At 38.0% G+C, this 22487-nt stretch overlaps 1 protein-coding gene across 1 annotated transcript; it reads right to left on the bottom strand.

Annotated features, from left to right (window-relative positions):
* Positions 1-1888: 1888 nt before the first annotated feature.
* Positions 1889-21119, bottom strand: LOC103064948 (sulfotransferase 6B1-like). The gene is made up of 6 exons (XM_088141563.1): positions 20978-21119; positions 19231-19415; positions 17429-17555; positions 8933-9027; positions 6917-7103; positions 1889-2007 (listed from the first exon to the last, which is right to left on the bottom strand). The coding sequence occupies exons 1-6, from the start codon at positions 21117-21119 to the stop codon at positions 1889-1891; spliced, it is 855 nt and encodes a 284-aa protein (XP_087997689.1).
* Positions 21120-22487: the final 1368 nt, after the last annotated feature.

The raw sequence follows: 22487 nt of genomic DNA, 5'->3' as shown, positions 1-22487 counted from the left end.
ATCCACCTGCTATTTCCCATTTGAATTCTTACTGGAAAAAAAAAAGTAAAAGATGGGTTAGTTATATTGTGCCTTTTGACTAGAAATTCTTCATAACTGTTAGAAAGAACTCTTAGTCTCTTTTCTCATAACTAATAAGAAATGACATGTTTTTATTTTAAAACAGTAGTAAAATGTTTAGCATCAAAATCATATACATCGTACATCATTTTAAAAAAAATATTTCAAGTTAGCAATCTGTAAGTTCAGTATGTCGGCTCCTTGCTAAGTTAATTAAATTTAGGACACATATCTATGCATACTTACAAAGCAATTTTATTCAGTAGGACTTCCATCCGCGTATGGGGTTGAAATAGATGAAAATTAAATAATGTCTACTTTAGCTCATTGATTTCAGAAGTCTATTAGAACAGCTGTGCCAGATCAGACCGGAGACTGATCTAGTCCAATATTTAGGTGCCTAAATGGGCAACTACCTGCCAATGGGAAGCAAAGAAAGTGTGTGTGAAGACTCTTCTACAGTTGTTCCCCAGAAACATATCTGAGCAGTAAATAAATTAAATTCAGTTGGTCATTGGAATTAGGAAGTACAATGCAGTAGCCTATATTTTAATCAGAACATAAGAACATAAACTGCCATCAGGACTAATAGCCATTGATCCCCACCACTTCCATGATTTGGTCCAACCCTTTGTTGGCACCAGCCAAGCTGATAGCCAACACCACATCTTATCATAGCAAATTCCAAAGTTTAATTATCTGCGATGTAAAAAAAAAAAATCCTTTGGTCTGTCCCAATTCTTCCAAAATTCAATTTCATTGAATCAAAGTATCTTCAAAGGGGAATGCGAAGCTCATGCTAAACCAGGTGGTTATCATGCAACACTAATATTAGGATCCCCATTCCAAAAACGTTAACATTTGCAACACATTGGTCTTGATTTTTGCTACTGGCTAAGAGTACATTCTACTCATCACAAAAACAAATTTGATTTTGTGTACAATGAACAAGTGGATTTTTAAATTTCATACTAAAACGATGATAAGAGCTGTACAGCAGTAGAACAGTGTACCTATAGAATTGGTGACTCTCAATCTCTAGATGTTTTTTTAAGAGGATGCTGGATAGCAATCTCTCAAAGGGGATTTGATTCAGTGATTCCCAACCTCGGCAACTTTAAGATGTGTGGATTTCAATACCCAGTATGCTGGCTGGGGAATTCTGGGAATTGAAGTCCACACATCTTAAAGTTGCTGAGGTTGGGAAGCATTGATTTAATTGATTTTCCTGCACATTGCAGAGGCTTGGACTAAAAATCCTTGTGGGCCCTTTCAATTTTATGATTCAGTGAACTATTTCTACAATGCCCCACAAATCTCAGGGTAAAGTTTCTGCATGAGGGAAAAACAAGCTTGTCTCTATTACTGATCTTTCTCATGAGAAAACCAAAACAAAAAAGGAGTCCTGAACTTTCCTCACACAGATTCTCAATACCCCATCATTATAAATTCCCAGCCTACAGACTATGGTTGTGGTTCCTTGATGCGGCTGGAACAGCACCATCTACCCATAACTGGGAAGGTGTCAAGAAGCTTGTGGGAACTCAAGGCTTACAGAACCAAAACAAAACAAACTTAAAGACATAGATAATTATCAGTGAAAACTGAACCTGCGTATCGGTTATGGTACATCGAATTGATTGTTGTAAGAGATGAGATGGAAAATGGAAGTGAGGAGAACAGACTGGATCCTGAACAGCAGCATTTTTCCCCCAGTCCCTCATGTGTCTTCCTCATCTTCCTCTTTGGAAGAAAACTAGTTTCCATTTGAAAAAATATTAGTCTTTTAAATATATTCTGATCCAGCTGTTTATGATTCATTTCCAAATCAACATTCATATACAAGATGTTTTGCCACTTCGCTGAATGTCATTTTCTTCTTAAATGTCTCTTCAAACAGCCGGTTCTGTTTGGGAGTGAAGTGATTCTTCCAGTCACCAACAGTACCTAGGAAATCGTGAGAAATGAGGAACTGTAGGTTTTCCCAAGTTGTTCACATAAAAAGAACACCATGTGTGTCTCTCAATAGAAAGTGTAAAAAATGGGAACAGTTTGGAACCATGGAAAGACAGTGGGTATGAATGGTTTTGTACAGCAAAGAGGATAATTTTGCATAGAGAGAAACCATGTTCTAATACTAAGCGAGGGATTCGGAATATCAATCTATTACCTACTTTTGAAAAGTCTTTGTGTTCAAGAAATAAGAAAGTTAACTTATGGTGATGTATTGGAATTTTCTCAAAGGGGCTTTAAATTGAAGAGAAGAGAGGAAGGTATCAGAAGGATACACGTGTCAATGGTTTTTCTATGTACAATTACAAGAAAGATTTAAAATAGATAAAAGGACTTATGGTTTTAAATGTAGTAAGACTGAATCTGAAGCAGAATTATGCACTCATGATGAACATGTTATTGCAAAGTTGTATAAACTTTTATTGAAACCAGAGACAGAAGATGAACAAGTTAAGGACTGTATGATAAAATGGGCTAAAAACTTTGGCTATTATATACAGATGGAACAATGGGAAAATATGCAGCAGAAAGAACTGAAATTCACATTGTGTCGTAACCTTAAAGAGAACTTTTATAAAATGATATATCGTTGGTACTTGCTGCCAGAAAAATTATCTGAAATCTATAAAAGTACTTCTAATGTATGTTGGAGACGTGAACAAGAAGGGAAATTTTATCATCTCTAGTGGACTTGTAACAAAGCAAAACAATTTTGGAATGAGATACATATTTTCATACAGAAGATTTTAACAATTAATATTCAATCAAAACCAGAGACTTTCCTTTTGGGCTTGATGGATAAACAGTTGGAAAAAAGATATGGAACTTTGTTCTTATATATGATAGGAGCAGCAAGGCTTTTATATGCACAGAGGTGGCAAGATACGATACTACCTACAATGGAAGAATGGATGGTGGAGCTTATGGAGTTCGCTGAGATGGCGAAATTGACGGCTTTGATTCGAGATAAGACATTGTGTAATTTTAATGCTAATTGGAAACCTTTTTTGGACTTTTTGCCGGAAATAGAAAAAAATGAAATTATGTTGTATGGATTTGATGATTAGAAATAATATGGGTTAATAGAAATAATGGACATAATTTTGTTTATTTAGAGCAAGAGTTTGATTTATATTGTTACTTATATCTGTTGCAAGGAGGATCGGAAGTCAATTTTTTTTAATCTCTTTTTTTGGGCACTCTTGATCTTTATTATCGTTTTTTTCCTAATTTCTCTTTTCTTCCTCTCATTCTTTTTCTTAAGATTAGTTCTTGTTAGTTTTTACTGTTCTTTTTTTAAACATTTAATAAAGTTATTTTAAAAAATTAAATAGTGAAGCAATGTGTCCCTGTAAGGTCTAGATTTAATAAGCTTAAGGATTTAAGGATTTACATCAATAACAATGGATATTATGTGGATTTTTTTAATTAGTCTTTTTTCCTCTTTTTTGTCACATTTAGTGACATATATCTAGGTTTTTCAAAAATAGCCATTATTTATCTTCTTCTTTTTTTCCTGATGGTGTCGCAGTTTTCTGATTTCATGATCAAAAATAGCATACTAATAATAAATTTTTAAAATGTTGTGTTCCATCTTCATTACTATGTTCCAGATAGATGGATGAAGGATCAAATGATTGGTCCCCCATAATGGGAAACCTCAATAGCTCTTAGTATCTTACTCTTCATAAAAGTGAAGAGTCTAATATCATCCACAATTCACTCAAGATACCCACAGGATGTGGTTTAACATGGGAGAGTAATAATTTGGAGTGGGGCCATTCCAGTTGATGTACTCCAAGAGGGAAACTCTCTTCCTGGGGAACTATGACTGAGTCCATGCTGGTCACTTCTGAGTGGCTTCTCAAGACATTCTTATTTCCACTGGAATTTGCACTTACGAGCCTTGTCTCAGGATAAGGATGTCTGCAGATTTGGTAGAATAGACAATGCTTGGGTCCCATTCTTGAAACAATGTCATCTAATGGGTCCTACAAAACGGGCCCTGTTTATGGTGGTGCTTGCCCTCTGAATGGGCTTCCCACAGAGGCTTACATAGCCCCGCTGTTCTGAGCATGGAAGACCTGGATCTTTCCCTAGGCCCTGATATGAGAACTGAGTTTCTTTGGTTGTGTTGTATTGTCAACCTCATGGGTTTTTGTTTAAATGTTTGTTTCTCTTGGTCTTATCAGGTCACACCATTTCACTGAGGATTTTTTATGGGTTGCTTTTATTGTAAGCAGCCCAGAATCGATTGAGTTGGGCAGCTCTATAAATTTGATAAAATGAATCAAATAAATTTAGAGTGACGTTTCTATCAGTTTATTTTTAACTGCCTATTAAGCTGCCTAGGACTCTGGTGTGTAGGAGGAGTATCTATGCTTTAAATCAATGAAATGCATAGTTTCCCACCAAGCAGAGGGATTTCTCAGCAGATTAACATGCAAGATCAGCAATTGGAGGAGCAAGTTCATTCATTTTCTCATTGTTGTGAATTCTAAAATCTGCAGGCAATTGTAGCTCTATGTGGATGTTTGGAAAGCAGGTGATATTCAGAGGGTGGGATTATGAGTTGAGCACTGCTCAGCAAAAGATGTGATGGGGGATTTTTTTTTAAACTGGAGGTACGCTTGTACAAATGTGCCATTTGTCTGACAGTGGAACTTTTCTCTGTGTGATCAGGACCTTAACCCCTTTCACCTTTCTACTGAAACACAGAGGCTAGGTTTCTCCAATGACACAACACTCTAAGCTTGGTTAGTCTTAACTTTGGTTAGTATTATTTTTTGTCTTAGCATGTTATGCAAATTTGGTTAATTATGGTCCAATCTATCATGCAAATGCAGAACATGGGTTATTTCAGTTACCAAGTTAGGTGCACTGTTTGAACCTAACCCTAAAGTTGGGTTTGGAGGATTGCTTTCAGGTGATTCCAAATCACATTTATAGATTTGCAGAGGACACCCAGTCATTGATCAACTTGGAGCCATTCCAGCCCAGTTCTTCTTGAGAACCTTCCCATGGAAGGTTAGGACTGAACTTGGAATTTTCCACCCATTCAGGTGACAGCAACCCTTTCACCTTTTTCTGATGCACTGGCACCTCGCCTGGTTCTCATCACTTGAAAACAACAAATCAGACAATCCATGTAACTACAGCTTTGTGCAGAGAAATGTATCTGGACTCTGATTAGTTCCAGATAAGCCCAGCAACTTTGTCCTGCAATATTAGATGTCCTAGGGAGTTTTGTTGGCAGCTGGGAGGAGGGGAAAGCACAGAAACAGAGATCAGAAAAGGCAAATAAATACCTTGGCTGTGACCTAACCTGGGAGAACTTAGTACCTGGAAATAAATGAAAAAATATGTCCCGAGAACAATATTCTACCAATTAGAGAGTTAAAGTGATGGAGTGATAGAGAATTGCAGATGTGTTTATAAGCAGAAATGGCACTATAGAAGTTTAGGAGATAAAGAAGGGCAGATCTACACCAGGGATATGTCGTAGCAGTAGAACAGCTGCTTCATTCATGAAACTCACTATATGGGCTCCAAACCACCCTTCTAGTCTATTTTCCATCTAGAGTTTCCTTAAGCAAGTCTTCTGGGCAATGATAGCCAAGTCTGAGCAGGGGAGTGGGCAGTGTTATTCACCTGGATGAGATACCTTGAGGTGAGACATCTGGTGGCTAAGCAGAAGGAAGTGTTAGAAGAGGCTACATAGCACACATAGTGCATTCCAGCTATTACAAGCGTCAGTGAAGATGATCGCATCACAGAAAGTTTTACTCTTAGAATCAAGGAAACTGCATCTCTTGGTATTGCAGCTTCAAGAGGTGCTTTACTTGAGCCTTGGTCAAAGCCAGCACTCCTTCAAAGATCTGCACCACCCTGACCACAACTTCCAAGCAATCACAATTTCCATATACAGTGAACAATCCCTTTCCCTGGGCCTTTCTTTTCTACTTATTTTTGTTTGATAGTTGTTTGTTTTTCAAAAATACTTATTGCTTTGTACTTTGGCATAGTTCTCCTTCACCTTTTCCCCTTTTTTGTTTTTCTATTTTCAGCAATAAATAAATAAATAAGGAGTCACTTCTAGGGGAATGTGTGTGATACTTACAGACGCTAAGGATATCAAGAAATCTAGAGTTTCCTTTGGCCTTTGTGCAATTAATGAAAGCATTCATTTTTTGCCTTAAAACTCATTTGTGAACTTGACCGGAGAATGGGCAAAGAAACAAGGGAAGAGGAAGCCTTTACGGGTTCAATTTCCCAGGGATAGGGCAACTGTAATATTATTTGTGCCAAAAACACAGGGCCTTTCTAATAGCTCCTACTTCACCACTGTTATGTGTCTATAGAGAAGCAAGTGTCTTTTGAAAAGCTACAAGCCTCTGGTATCATGGTCACTAAAGAGACTCAACTGTGAAACATGTTCATCTGCAGTGGTCAATGTCTAGTTTATCTCCAAGGCAGCACAGTCATGGAAAAACTATACCATGTGCTACAGTGGAACAGGGAATGGCTTTGAAGGACAGGAGGAAGAGCCGCTACCAAGACAATGGTCAGATAAGAGGGGCTTGAATCTGGGCCAAGAAACTCATTTGAGGCAATGAATCAGAGAAGCCCCACCCTAGTTCATGCAAAGATAAAGGGAGGGAGGGGGGAAGCACATTCTGACTGGCAAGATTCTGCTTCTGTAGCTGTTACAATAAAAGTAGTCCTGACCTATATGGCATTGGTTTCTTAGTCTGGTCTACCTTATTGGGTTGACACATACCTTCTAAATGATTTAGACCAGCCCTCAATGGAAATGTTCCATTAGGCTCACTCTTCAAGTTACCTTTTCGGAATATCAGCTTCCGGTTGGAAGTGAGTACACAGACAGTACGGTTTTGATCAGAATTTTCCTTTTCTGTGTTAGTTTTCATCTCGCTGAATGAAGCCTTTTTGCAGATTTCATAGATCTTGCTCTCACTGGGGTTGAGCCCTAGGAAGGCACTTAATTTCTTCACAACCTTGGGGAGATCCTGAGCATGTAAACAACAGAGAACATGATCTGTGATTTTGTGTTGCATGTTGAAATGGAATGAGTGAACATACAAAATCAGGTGATATTTTCAAAGGACTTTTTCCCCCAGATCTATACCGAAAGAGTATAAGACTGCAGTCTTAAACATATTTACTAGAAAGTAGACTTCGTTCTGCTCTCCCAGTGGAGCAGCTGTCCTCAATGCAGGATATCCCAGGTAGATTGGATTCCAACTTCGAGGGTTCCCAAGAATCCTTGAAATCCAACATATCTGGGAAAAACTTAAGTTTTTCCAATTGATGCTGTTTGAAAGAATAGTTTTGTACCCTTCACTTTGATAGCAATTGGTACTGCTGTTGCCTGTGTAAATCAACATAATGTAGTAGACATCAATGTGTTAATCCCATTTAGAAATATCCTGTTGCATTTTGGTTTACCAGTTCTCATTTAATTTGCTTTTCAGAGATCTTTCAAAAATGAAGAAAGATTTGGATATATTTAATGGGGGAAGGTCATATTCTTACACTTAGTTAGAAGGTGGCCAAAAATTGTGTGTCCTGCTTTCATTGCAGAATCCTTTCTCCAGTGGTCTACAGCCTCCCTGGCTTCCCATCCTTTGGTTCAATCCCACAGAAAGACAGTGGGTGAAAATTCCTCCTATGGCTCTTTTTCAGATTGGGAAGTGTGGACAGCCAGGAAGGAAAGATGCTCAACAGGAAATGACAACACCAGCAGAAACTCTCTCTACCTCCTCCCACAATAAGGTAGAAAAATGGAGGCCTTTTTGAAAGGGGAAGGAAACACCTTAGAAACTGAGAGAGAGATTCTGAGACAGCCCTAGGACCTAGGGGTCTGGAAAGACATTCTCATGCTGAGAATTTCCATGTCTAAGCAGAATGGTGTACAAAGGACTTTCATCTTGTGGACATTTCCATTATCTTATCTTTTCCTACCAGGAACATGGAACCTAACCCACCTCAGTGTGTTGTTGTCAGAATAAAAGGGATAACGATATAGATGATTTTGTTTTTTGGACAGGAAAGGTTTCATAGGTTTTTAAAAAACAAGGTTAATATCACATTAGATTCCTTCACTTCATATATGCATGCATGCACGCACGCACACGCACACACACACACGCACACACACAGAATGAGATAGAGCAGTGTTTCTCAACTTTGGCAGCTTTCAGATGTGTGGACTTCAACTCCCAGAATTCCCCAGCCAGCCTTGCTTGAAGATGTGTGGACTTCAACTCCCAGAATTCCCCAGCCAGCCTTGCTTGAAGATGTGTGGACTTCAACTCCCAGAATTCCCCAGCTAGCATGCTGGCTGGGGAATTCTGGGAGTTGAAGACCATATATCTGAAAGCTGCCAAGGTTGAGAAACACTGAGGAGAGAGAGAATGGGCAAAAACTACCATACTAAAGATCAGCGAATCAAATGTTGAAACATTTCTCCAATAGTTGAGCTTCTGGTTCCCAGAATGGGTAGGCTTTGCACATCCCATGGGTATGTATACATGGAGGTATGTATATGTGTGTGTACAGTGAGGAGTAAGGTGGCCATAAAAAAGCAAATAAATCTGGTAAGCTGAACCTACCATTCTGGAAAAGGTAGGACTCTAACACACATCACTTTGATGCCCTTGTACTGGACTGCAGCACCCAAAATTTCCTGGCAGCACGGCTGTGTGCTAACACATTAAAAAGCACCAAGTTATAGAAGGCTGTATTATGATCAGCAAAAGGAAAATACGATGGAGCGAAATGCTTTGGCATCTGCTTTCTTCATCTGTTCTGAAACGAGAAACAGTTGGCAATTTACCTTTTTCATGTCTTCATAGAACAAGAACAGGATGTTTTTCTCATGCCAGTGTTTTTCCCAGCTTAAAACATGGTCAAACCAGGATCCACAGACAACTATTAAAAAAAAAGATGGCAGAAATGACATTTGTATCACTACTTGAAGAACCAGAACTTTTCCATTTGCAACTTCACAATAATTGATTTTGTGGTGACAGCTGAACATCTGGACAGGAATCAAAATACTCCAACAGGTTAGATATCCAAACTGCTCACTCACCTACAACCATGGTTCTGCTGTATGCATCTCTATTTAATTATGGCTTACTGAATAAGACAATATTGTTCAAGTTCACATAATAAGCTAAACTAAACAAACCACTTTATGGGTTAGCATAGTGTCCCTGGGCTAGTTATTTTTGTTTAAGCCACAGCTGTTCACCTTCTGCGAAGTGGGTATTCTCTGGTCACTCTCTCTCTCTTGGTTAAAATAATGTTATTAAAAGTTTTTAAAAAGAAGATACAAACTAATACAAACTAATAAAAAGTAAGAAAGGAAAAAAGAAAAAGAAAAAAGATACAAAGAAGTAGCTTCTGATCTTCTTTACAGCAGTTATAAGTCCGATTATAAATTTACTTCTTTCTCTAAAGTTACAACATGACTCTCTTTTTTCTATAATCTGTTCTTTCTAATCCTCAAAACTATAAATCATAAGTTCATTTTTTTTTCTGTTTCACACAAAAAGTCCATAAGGGGTTTTCAGTCAGCAATAAACGTAGATATTGTCTTTTCTCTAATCAAAAAAATCAATTTAGCTATCTCAGTGAGTTCCATCATCTTCACCAACCATTCCTCCACTGTAGATATTGCTGAGTCTTTCCATCTTTGTGTATACAATAATATCACTGCAGTTGTCATGAACAGAAACAAAGTTCCATAACTTTGTTCCAACTGTTTGTTCATCAGTCCCAAAAGAAAGACCTCTGGTCCCAATTGTATATTAATCTTTAAAATCATCTGAATCAGCGGGTGTATTTGAATCCAATTTTTTTTAGCTTTTTTACACATCCACCAAGCATGATAAAATGTCCCTTCTTGTTGTTCACATTTCCAACATGTATTTGAAGTACCTTTATACATTCTAGACAATTTCTCTGGTGTCATATACCAACGGTACATCATTCTGTAAAAATTCTCTTTAAGATGATAACATAGTGTAAATTTCAATCCTTTCAACAATGTATTTTCCCATTGCTCCATCTGTATATTATAACCAAAAATTTTAGCTCACTTTATCATACATTCTTTCACTTGTTCTTCTGTTTCAAATTTCAATAGAAGTTATATATTTTAGCAATTACATATTCATCATTTGTACATAATTCCATTTCAAACTCAATCTTACAACGTTCAATAAACTCTTTTGTCTAGTTTAAATCTTTCTAATAACTGTAAATAAGAAAACCATTGACAACTATGTCCCTCTGCCATCAGGACTTCCCTTGATTTTATTTCATATTCCCCTAGACAAAATTCTAGTCTCTCACATTGTGTTAATCATTTATCTTTGCCTATTATTTCTTGTCTGTAAAATGCTTCTTGTGCTGAGAGCCATAAAGGTGTTTTTGAGCACAGCCTGGGTTTGTATCTATTCCATATTCTCCATATGGCCTGTCTAACATAATGATTCTTTAAATCTACATTTACTTTGACTTTATCGTACTAGAACTATCCAGGCCACCCAAATCTCAGGTCATGTCCTTCTAACTCCAAAAGCCTTCTCTTTCTCAGCAGCACCCACTCTTTCATCCAAACCAAACAGCAAGCTGCATAATACAATTTCAAATCAGGTAAACCCAGTCCTCCTCTTTTCATTGCAACCTGTAACACCTTATATTTAATTTGTGGCTTTTTCCCCGCCACACAAATTTAGATGTATCCTTCTGCCACTGTTTAAATGGTGCATCAGCTGTCAAAACAGGTATTGTCTTGAACAAAAACATCATTCTAGGCAGGACATTCATTTTTATCACAGAAATTCTCCTCAGCAATGTCAATTGTAGTTTCTTCCATCGTAATATATATATTTTTAAACTTCATTCCATGTCTTAACATAGTTATTTTGAAATAACATACAATTCATATTTGTCATAGTGATACCCAGATATTTTACTTTCTTCTCAATCTTAAAGCTCATTTTATTCATCAGTTATGTTTGATCTTCTATTTTCATGTTTTTTATTAACAACTTCATCTTCTGTCTGTTGATCTTAAAACCTGCGAATGCACCAAATTCTTTTAGTTTTCCCATTAATGTTTCAATTCTCTTTAAAGGATCTTCCAAAACCAACATCAAGTCATCTGCAAAAGCCCTTAATTAAAACTTTCTTTTTTGATCTTTACTTGCGCAATTCTCTCATCTTGTCTTATATCTCTATTCAGTATTTCAAGAACAAAAGAAACAAGAGACAGTGGGCATCCCTGTCTTGTTCTTTTTTGTATCTCACAAGACTTTGTTAGATCTCCATTAACAATTATTTGTGCTTTCTGTGAAGTATAAATTGATCTTACCCCTTTTATAAAGTTCTCTTCAAAGTTCATACCTTCCAAAACTTTGAACAGGAAAGCCCAATTCAAATTGTCAAACGCCTTCTCCGCATCTAAGAAAATCAATGCGGCTTCTTTTTCATTATGTTGCTCCAAATATTCCAAAATATCCAGCACATTTCTAAGATTATCCTTTAGCTGCCTTTTAGGTAGAAACCCACATTGATCCTCATGAATAAATTCTTGCAAAATTATTTTCCATCTATCAGCCAGAATCGTTGTAAACGATTTGTAGTCAGTATTCAATAATGATATCAGCCTATAGTTTCTTGTTGAAGTCAAATCTTGTCCCTCTTTAAGTATTAATGCTATACTGGCTTCTTTCCAATTCTGTGGCCTCTTTCCTCCTTGGAGGATAATCATGTTTTGTAAAGGTTTAAAAGTCTATCCTCAAAACATTTATAATCAGAGCCTAATGATCCATCTGGTCCAAGCATCTTTCCTAGTTTGACCTTTTTTATAACTTCAGAAACTTGCCTTATTGTCATAGGTCCATTCATAATCTGTCTCTGTTCCTCTGTAATCCTCGGTAAATTATGTTTCTTTAGATATATATCTATTTTCTCCAGAGAGATGTCACTTGCTTTATACAAGTTAGAATAATATTAATGAAATGCTTTTTGTATGACCATGCTATCCATTAATACAGTGTCTCCCTCTTGTAGTTTCAATATCATTTCCTTTCTTCTTCTTTTCATAATTTATATACCAACCATTTCCCTGATTTGTTTGCAAACTCAAAGCTTTTTTTTTTTGCTTTACGTAGTTTATTTTTATTTCCATTTCTCTTACTGTTAACATAGATGACTGTCTATGTTATCTATGTTAACAGTAAAAGCTTCATTTGTTGAGAAATACTCATCTTCTCTGGAAATTTAATTTTCTTCTTTTCTCTTTATCTTATCCAAAATAGCTTGTGTTTTCTCTTGCCTCTTCTTTCTGAGTTCGCTATTATGTTGTATGAAATAACCTCTGATAAAAGCTTTACTTGTATCCCAAATCATTCTTAAATCAGTACCTTTGTTTAAATTATTTTCAAAAAAGTATTTTAATTTCTTTTTACAATCCTCCACTATTGCTTCTTTCTGTAACAACATTTCATTTAGTCTCCATCTAAACAACTGGATTTCCTTTTATAAACCAAACTCACAGGATTATGATCCAAAAAAGTCTTTGGAAATATCTCTAACTTTAGAAAGCTTAGTAGTCAAATTCTTCGAAATCCATATCGTATCTATTTTTGAAAAGGATCTATGTCTTTCAAAAAATTAGGCGTATTCTCTTGAATTGCCATTTTCCTGTCTCCATATGTCCACAAGCCCTAAATTGTCCATCAAATCAAAGAAAACTTATGGTAATTTGCCTTGAGGGATTTTAATATTTTTCTCAGAAGTTCTATCCAGTTGTGGGGAGATCACTCCATTCCAATCCCCCATCAAATACCAATTTTCATAAGAGAAACCTATTAGTCTCTCCAAAAGTCTTTAAAAGAACAGTACTTTATTGTCATTTGGGCCATAAATTCCCAATATCAGAGTCTTAGTCCCATGCAAATTAACTTCCACCCCAACAAATCTACCATGCTCATCAATCAATACAAGTTCTGGTTTTAGCTGGGGATTCATATACAAAACCACTCCTTTTTTTTTTTTTTTTTTATTGGTTCCTGCTGAAATAAATTCTTCACCCAATTTTTTATTAATCAAATATTTTATATCCTTTTTTCTAACATGCGCCTCTTGCAGCCAAATTTATCTTGTTTTGATTTTTTCAAATAATGATTTTTTTCTTTTTTGAGGAGCATTTTCTACATTTATATTCCATGTTAAACATTTGTAATCCATAATCAAGTCAAAAATTTAGAAAAGTTGATAGCTTTAGCACCTAGTTCAGTATCATCCCTTTCAGTTTCCTGTTATACCTGCTGAAAATTTTGTGTTGTCTCATCTGACACTTCCATTTGAAAGTCCTCCAATTCCTCTTTAAATTCTTCTAGAAATTCCCTCGCCTTCTGGACAGAATTCAGTCAAAACATCTGCTGTTTGAAAGTTAAAATAACACCTTCCATTTTATCCCATCAAAATGAAATCTTTTTCTGTTTTAATCTATCAGTCAAAAAAGAATATTCTTTTCTCTTATCCAAGATTCTAATAGGAATTCCTTTAAGAGCAATTACATCTGTATTATCAATCTTCAGTCTTATATTAAAATGCTGTTGCAAAATTTGATCTATTGTTTTCTTCCTGACAAAGTACACCAAGACATCCCTTGGAACATTTCTTATTCTTGCAAATCTTGTATTTGTTCTATATACCTTATCACTTTCTGCCTCTGTATCTTCCTTGTCCCAATTCAAAAAAATTGCTAAGACGTTAATAACCTTTTCTCTAATATCTTCACCAGAATCCTCTGGAATTGCTCTAAATCTCAAACAAAATTCCTTCTCTCTCAGTTCCAGTAGTGCCAAATTATCTACCTCTCTTTCCAGCTCTCTGTCCATAACTTCTTACTCTCCAAAATTTCCACTTTGTCATTAATTTATTTTGCATCTCCAGATACTTGTTTTACAGAACTTTCCATCTTCTTGACTTCTTCTTTCATCTTTACAAGTCTTTGATACATTCTTTTTCAAAAGCTGTCAATTTAGTATCAGGTGATTCAGCTAACTTATTGCCCAATTCCTCAAACATTTTCTGAAGTAAATCTAGTAGGATTCCTCTCTCTGCAGGTTGCTCTAGTGATCCTCTCCTCCCCTCTACTATTTTGGCCGCTCATGCGGAGCAGCTATCTGGAGTGCAGGCGGACAATCTCCTGATCTCTCCTTTATCCAGAAACACACCACTGGCCAGAATTCGTTGTCTGGCCACCAGTCTCTGCTGGAATACCATCTCCACTCCTTCAGGGATGTATAGTCCAGCATAGATATAGTTATAACATAGTTATCTGAGGAGCCATCTTGCCCCTGTTATATCAGCCTGCCCCACTTGGTGCTGAAGGGACATGTTGTGGACCCCACCAGTCAAGGAATTTCGGATAGTGGGGTCTAGGAAGAAGGTCTTTTCTGCCATGGCCCCCACCCTGTGGAACAAGTTACCACCTGAGGTGTGGTCCACCCCTGTTCTCATGGCCTTCCAGAAGAGTATGAAATTTTGGCTATGTCAAATGGCCTGGGGGCCTGATGGGAGCTTGCATTATTGGAATTGGCTGGTGGGAGAATCAATACTGCTCATCATCTTGAATTATATATAGTCCTTTTATAAAGAATCATTTTTTAGGTAATTTAATATGGATATTTATATTTTTACTGTTTTACTGTTCTGGATTTTAATTGTGAACCGCCCAGAGTCACCCTCTGGGGGAGATGGGCAGCATATAAATTTAATTAATAAATAAATCGATCCTCACCCAGAAGCCCTCTGGTCACTCTCTCCATGCAAGCTATTTTATGAATAGATAAGCACACCCACAGCAGCCATTTTGTGAAGATTCCTTGATATATTTTCAAGGTATATATCCTAGTAGCACATATTCACCAGCCCCAAGAAGCTGGGGATTGTTATCTTATAAAGCTAACTCTACTCCTTGCTATTAGACAGGAAGGAAGGAAGGAAGGAAGGAAGGAAGGAAGGAAGGAAGGAAGGAAGGAAGGAAGGAAGGAAGGAAGGAAGGAAGGAAGGGGTCAACCAAGTTCAGGAGCACAATGGCTGAACTTACACAACACGCTAGAGTAGGCTAAAAAGGAGTTGGATAATGTGCTTCAGCATATTGTGGGAATTTATTTATTTGGACATAGCACGTTCATGAGAATACATAAATTCTGCTGGACTAACCCGGATTTAGAGCTTAGTACATATATGAGTATAGCTATTATATAAAATAAACATCTTCCCTTCCCTTCCTTCTTCCCTTTCTTCTCACATCACCATACCACTTTGTTTTCTTCCGTTAATGACATCAGTTCTATTTATTTCTTGGCTGATCTTTGGATTGTCAGCTTTTACAACCATGCAGTAAATCAGCATGAACAGTATTGAGATAACAAAATCCTTCCACTCTTGACCTCAACAAGGAATTCAAGTTGCTGGCCAAGTCCTATGCCCTTGTGACTTGGATCTGACAGTGCAAAATAACCAACCCAGGTGCAAGGCAGGAGGTGTTAAGAATGCAGACCTGGTGTTTACAAATACAAACCCAAAGCACCTGGGGCATCAGAACTTATGGCCAGAGACCAGAAACCAAGGAAACCACTAGGAAGGTGATATTATCATGGCAGACAGAGCTTTGTTGGAGGATTGTATTATTGGGGAACTGTCAAGGGGCAGTCCAAGACCAAGGACTCACTACTAGATTGCATCTCTTAACAGGGCAAGAAGAAAAATCTCTACTGCTTGATCCTCTTCTTTTGGGCAGTAGTATAAACTTGATACAGAGGGAGAAAGCAAGTGAATGGTCATTGGAGACTGTGTCATTCATTCATTCATTCATTCATTGGATTTATATGGCTCCTTTTCTCTGAGTTCAAGGAGACTGATGTGGAAGGTGTCCCTTATTTTATCCTCACCACAAATTTGGGAGGAGAGTCAAGCTGAGAGGCAATGACTTCCACAAAGTGATCCAGTGATATCTTTAATCAGCTGGGGGCTTGCAATTGGATACCTGTGGTCCCGGTACACTACCTTCACTGCTACACAACTCACCCAGGATGTCCCAAGAAGACCATCTTCCTAGAATATGAGGAGGGCCCACCACTTGAGATTGGAGGAGTTGTCCTCCCCATACCCATTTAATGGCAGCACCTCACCGCTCAGTTTCTGGCCAGTCACCATCTTATGCATGTTCTAAGAAGGATATATGGTGAGTTGCGTGTGCAGGTAACTGCTGCAGTCAACTCTACTGCATTGACCATTGGATGGCTAGCAAGGCATTGAGCTACCCCTGAAGGCTGGGCATCTTAAAAAGCAACTACCTGAAGTGGCAGATTGCAAGGGCAGCAGCTAGTGGCTGGGCTCCAAGTCACCATCAGTCCTGGGTTGCCTTCTGAAACTGTAGCAGGGTCCACTCTGCAATCCATTCAGAACTTCTTATTCTCTCTTAAAAGAGAGAATAGTAAGAGACTGGGAAATAATTGTCCTGTTGTGGCCACAGAAGTTTGCCAGGATTTAAGCAATCCTGACTCAGTCCAAATAATGACTTATAGTCTGTGATCGTCAATAGCAAGAGTTCATTTCACAAGAGATGCCCATCTGTGGACACTAGGAGTTATACAGTTAGAAGAATATATAGAGTTATAAGAACATAATATATGAATACCCCTACTGGATCAGGCCAAGGACCATCTTAGTCCAGCATTTTGTTTCTCACAGCAGCCAACAAAATGCTCTGGGGTGCTCACAATTAGGAGATGAAGACATAGTCCTCTTTGGCTTTTGTTCCCTGCTGCAACTAGTATTTTGAGGCATGCTACTCCCCAATCCAGTGGCAACATGTAGCTTTTAAGACCAACCCCAGTGACAGATCTTTCGTCCATGAATTTACATATCCCTTCTAAGCCAACCCAGTTAGCAGCCTTCAATACACCTTCAGATCAGAAATTCCTCAAGTTAATTATGAGGTGGGTGAAGAACTTTCTTCTGCCTGTTCTAAATCTCCTTCCAATCAGTTTCATTGGATGACCTCTTTTCCTAGCATCTGAGGAGAGATAAAACTATTTCCTTATCTACTTTCTCCATGCCATGCAGACAGGGCACATTTTATAGCTGATGAACACATCAGCCAAACCAGGAATATGAATATTTTTTCTATATTTCAGAGGCTTTGATATGTTCTGAATCAAATTTTCCTGACCTGATGCCCTCCTGATTAATTGAACTCAACGCATTTCCCATCAATATAGCCACAATTTAATCTTACCATCTCCTTTTAAGAACATCTCCAGGAAATTCGGCCAGGAATCTATGGTGGGGAGGTTTGGATTCTCTTGATAGTAATGGAACATGGATACAGCAATATCCTTTGGATTTCTGACAATATAAATAGCCTACAAAATAGATACAGTGCGTTACAATGGGACCCAAAGTCTGGGTTCATCCAGGACAGTTAAAAACCTAGCATCCACAATTATGCAACATACTAAATTTGCTTAATTTTAAATGTTGGTTTGATGGGGGTGAGGTGGCTTGCCATATTGGACAAACCCAGTCTGTTGGAATAATTATGATTCTGGGCACTGTATAAGCCCAGAAGATGTGCTGATTCAGATAAAAGAGCCCATAACTGGGTACAGTGGGATTTAATGTTCAAAAGACCTGAAAGTTGTCAGGTGTTACTGCTCTAGAAGTGCCACGTTCCATAAACTTAAAAAAAAAAAAATTAAAACAGCTTGTTAGTGAATGGACAGGACTAAACATAATTAGATTCACTAGGAGAACAGTTTGAACTTCTTCCCATGGTTCCAACATAAATCTCTTTCTTGCAGAGTGTCTGTTTCAGACCCATGTTTCTCAGCAACTTCCCATAACCAGCTTGGCCATTACTGAGAATGCTGGGAGTTGAAGTTCACACATCTGGAAGTTTCTCAGGTTAGGAAGCATTGCTTTAGACCACGTAGAGCGTGCATTCATCTTCCCTTGCAGTATGGACAAAAATCATGGCAGGGAGGCTGAAAGATTGTATTTAATTGTGTTTCTTTTTTTAATGGAATTGTAGTTGATGAAGGCGATGATGATGAAAATTCAAGCAGGAATGGTGCCCTTATATACAACATATTGGACAAAACACTAAGACACTTAGGATAGGGCTTTTGAAGAGGAAGAGAAACACTTTAAAAATAATTAAAATGATCCAAAGAGAAATGAGCAATAATTGTAAATGCCAAAACATGGTATAATCATATTTGACTAACAATTAACATTTGGGAAAAAAGAAGGGGGGAAAAAGGAGGAAGGGCCTAGAATGCTTCTTCCTATAAAGTTTTTCTTTTGTTTCTTTTGCCTTAATTTTTTAATATAATCATATTTTCACTTCAACTTTTGCTCTAGTGTAAAGTTTATTTTATGTATGTATATGTAATCCATTCCCTTTTCTTTGTTTTTGCTTTTTTCTTTGTTTTAATTAATTAATATAAATTAAAGCATCATTAAAAAGGTGAAAATGATTACGTATTTTTTACTATTACATGTAATTAAAGGGCAAACAAAACTGTGCATAGCACTTTTCGATTGGTGAAACTTATGACTGTAGCAGTTTTCAACGAAGTACAGATATTGTTGATTTGGAAAAAATATTTTTATTAAAAGGACCATCGGGTACTCATATTTATCATTTATATGCATATTATAAATTGCACAATATTGTGATTATCAGGGCACACAGATCCAATTTAAAAGCAAACTAAAGAACTACGGCTGTATTCACACAACATCTCCTTAACCAGGTTATATTAAGAGCAAGGAGACACATTTGTTCAACATGCTTATATTGATTAATGTTAAAGTTTGTAAATAAAATAATATGCACCTATTAGAAGACTGCTTTTTGTTGTTGGGCAGTGTTGCACAAACACACCCAGTTTATGACTGAATAAACTGTGGGATTACATTGTGCGAACCCAGGACATGGGTTTATTCAGGATCCAGGTTAAGCCTCCAGTGTGAATGCAATCAATACCTCATGTTCCCAAGATCTTAAGTTAAATTAATTGGTTTTTTTTTAACCTTGCAATGCTTGACCCTGAATGTTGGTGGCAACATGTTGCTGTCCAAGTGGGTCGGTATGATCCTTTTGCAGGAAAGGTGATTCATTTGGTCCAGTTTGGAAATATCTCCAAATTCAATGGGAGACGTCAAAGCCACTTTGGATGCATAGATGTGTGTAAGGATTTCCGCCAGCCAGTGGGTTCCTAAAGGGGAAAAGAAGAGACAGAGGCACAGGACTGACAAAGGGTTAAACCAGTGTAAGACAGAGGTCGTATGAAAGCAGGCTCAGATGGAGCATCCCATCTGTTGGCCAATGGGAAGAAAATAATGCATAGGCTAGACAGGTGAATGTTGCAGAGGTAGATGTAGAAATCAATTCATTGCACTATTTCTACTGTTGACCAATAGGGGACTTCAGAGTAGAAACAGCCAGTGAGAGACTTCCTTGCTCCCTTCTTCATGGCTGTTCTATTCTTCTGTGATTGGAAGATGGATATTCTTCAGCTCTCCCTTCAGCCTGTTTCCTACAGAAATTTCCTTCCTTTTTTCTTCTTCTTTCCCTGTACCTTGGGGACAGAAAGCACAGAGATGTTTCTATCAAGGCTGTTACTCCCTCAGTAAACTTTATTTGTCCTTTTAGACTTTATCCATCTCTCTAGCTCCTAAGGATGTACACAATGTTCATTTCTCCCTCAGGACTGTGCCAGTCTGGCTGGACCAGGAGTGGTCTGAACCCATATCAGGACCAGACCACATCTGAAACATCATAAATCATTTCCTGGAGGATTTAGTTCCAGAAAACAGTTGGATTAGTACAGTCTGGGAGAGGAATGGAAATGTCTCCATTTCCTCAGATTTTGCTCTCACAATGCTCTGCACATTCCTATTAATTGGGTGGGTTCCACTCACACTCATATATGTGCCCTTAAATATAGACTCCAGTGACTAAACTGGAGGATTTCAACCTCAACTTTTTTCCAAAAATACCTTGAGAACTAGCAGATTTACTAATCTAGTTTTCAGCATGGTTGATATGGTTAGGTTGACTTTCCCCAAATGCAGCCATCGTATCAAAAGCTGGAACAACATACTGGAAGAACCGAGGAATCGTGGAAGAATACGATTACTTTCTCAAAGCAAATCAAAAGAATGGTGGAACTGAGTAGATCAGAGCAGAAATAACTTTGGGTCCAGTTTATTGGATTTAGGAGAAAGGAAAAGGAAGGAAGAAAAGGAAATGTGCATCTAGGGGATACATCCATACATTGCGGATAATGGTTCAAATATGGGAAGGAGTGCAGTTCCAAAGGGTTCTGTAAAGTGTGGGTTGAAGGATTTTCTGAAGGTAACTTTGCAGAAGATCTGCCCCACTTACAGCTTGGTAGGCAATCTGGGCCAACCATGTACAATGCTCAAAAGAGGCTCCATGAGGTTCTTGGCTGCAAAAACACAATATACAGAATATGCACAATATACAGTAATCACAAAAAGTCACCAATTGGGCTGGATTCACATGACATGCTAAGCACCCACAAAACGAACAACCTAACAACTATTAAAAACCAACCTAGTTTAGCACGTTGGGGGTGTGAATGCAGTTCTTAAGCCTTTAACCTGGTTCATTTTATTTATTGCATTGCTTACGGTACTGAATTGTTAGCCCACTTTTGATTTCTTCAGCAGCCAATCTCTTGCATGCAATCTTTTCTAGTTTGTTTAACTAAATAACAAATTCTCCTTCAGCCAAGTTCCAAGCAAACCTTACCAGATTTTGGATAGGAAACCAACAGAACATCATCTTCTCTAGCATCAAACGAAACCAGGGAATTTAAAAGTTCTGGTGAGGATCTCGTAGTAAAAGTGATGCCATTGAAAGTATGAATGAGTCTATCTTCGTTCCACGACATTTGCAATATTTCCTTGGGAACCTCAATGTAATCAGAGGCTACCGCTGAAGAGAGGCTGCTCAAAAGCTCCTTGCAGACCAGATCGTTATAACTGACTAGGGAATATCAGAAAAGACATATTTATGCACTTTGGACAATCTTTAAAAAGTATTTGGGGGATTATCTTTATGGATAACTATATCTGTAAAGCTATATAAAGGCTATTCAGATAAGCCATTATTGCAAAAGCAAATAAACCAAGAAATTTGGTTCACCAGGATGCCTTGCCTCTGGAGATAAGGAGGCAAGGGAACCCACTAGTGGAAAATCTCCAGACTCGCAATTAAACCAGGGCTTCCAGGGAACATGTTAACAAAGGATGACCTTAGCACAAGGGCTGTGTCATTTCAGGAGCTCAGTTCCTAATGAACCAGCGTAGCACATCAGTGTAAAAACAACCCTGTGCCTGGTTGAAAAATTCCAACATCTGAGAAGTGAAAAAAGGATGGGAATGCTTGGGGTCCCTTGTGAATGGCACAGACTCTGAACCAGAATTTTAGAAACCTTAAAGGAAAAACGGTCCCCTCTTAGAAAAACATTCTTTCTCTCTAGAAATATGAATAGCAGCCAGAACTTAAAAAACCCCCACAAACCCTATTTTTCTTCTATCCTTCTTCCAGGGAGTTTCAGGTCAGGGATGGGTAACTTCCTGGGAGAGGCACACTTCGCCTTCTTAGGGGCTGCTGGGGGGTGGTCAGTGATGGTATAGTGTCTCCAGAGTTGGGGGAGGACATACCGTATGCCTGGGGCATTTGGGGGTGTGGGGCTTAATGGCATTGGTGAGCCCAGGAATGACCCATGCAAAACTGACCCATTACATCATGTGTGCTATCTGATGATGCAAATTCAAAAGGGTGGAGCTTCCATTGTGATGTCATAGTGCCTATTTTATCAGGTTGGCATCACTGTGGAAAAAGACAGGTGCCCCTTAAAAGGGCTGTATGACCCCTGTTTTGCCCCCATACTCTTCACAACAGGATAACCCCTACAGAACAAAAAGAATGTAGCCCCACACACTCCAGGGTGCTCTGGACATGCTCTGAGGATCCCAGAAGAGACAGGTATCTGCAGGGGGGATCACAAAAGTCAAGGTAGCAGCTACAACTGTGTAAGCAATGATTTTATTACTGTAAACTTATAATAAAGTAGTATTATCTTTCATAACTCAGGTGTCCTGGTCTGGTCTACCTGAAGGGCTGACATCAATCTTGCAAGGATAAATGCCCTTCCCCCCTCCCTCCTTTCATCTTCATGAGGACCAGGGAGAGTCATGTCTGAGACACTTTCTCAAATTACATTTCTTCCCCGGACTCAGATTCCTTTTATCTG

The sequence above is a fragment of the Python bivittatus genome, unplaced genomic scaffold (genome assembly GCF_059951505.1).
Source record: "Python bivittatus isolate LINGU-HERP-01145 unplaced genomic scaffold, Pbiv_v1 ctg000330_np1212, whole genome shotgun sequence".
Taxonomy (NCBI): Eukaryota; Metazoa; Chordata; class Lepidosauria; order Squamata; family Pythonidae; genus Python; species Python bivittatus.
This window is presented reverse-complemented; position numbering and strand designations above follow the sequence as displayed.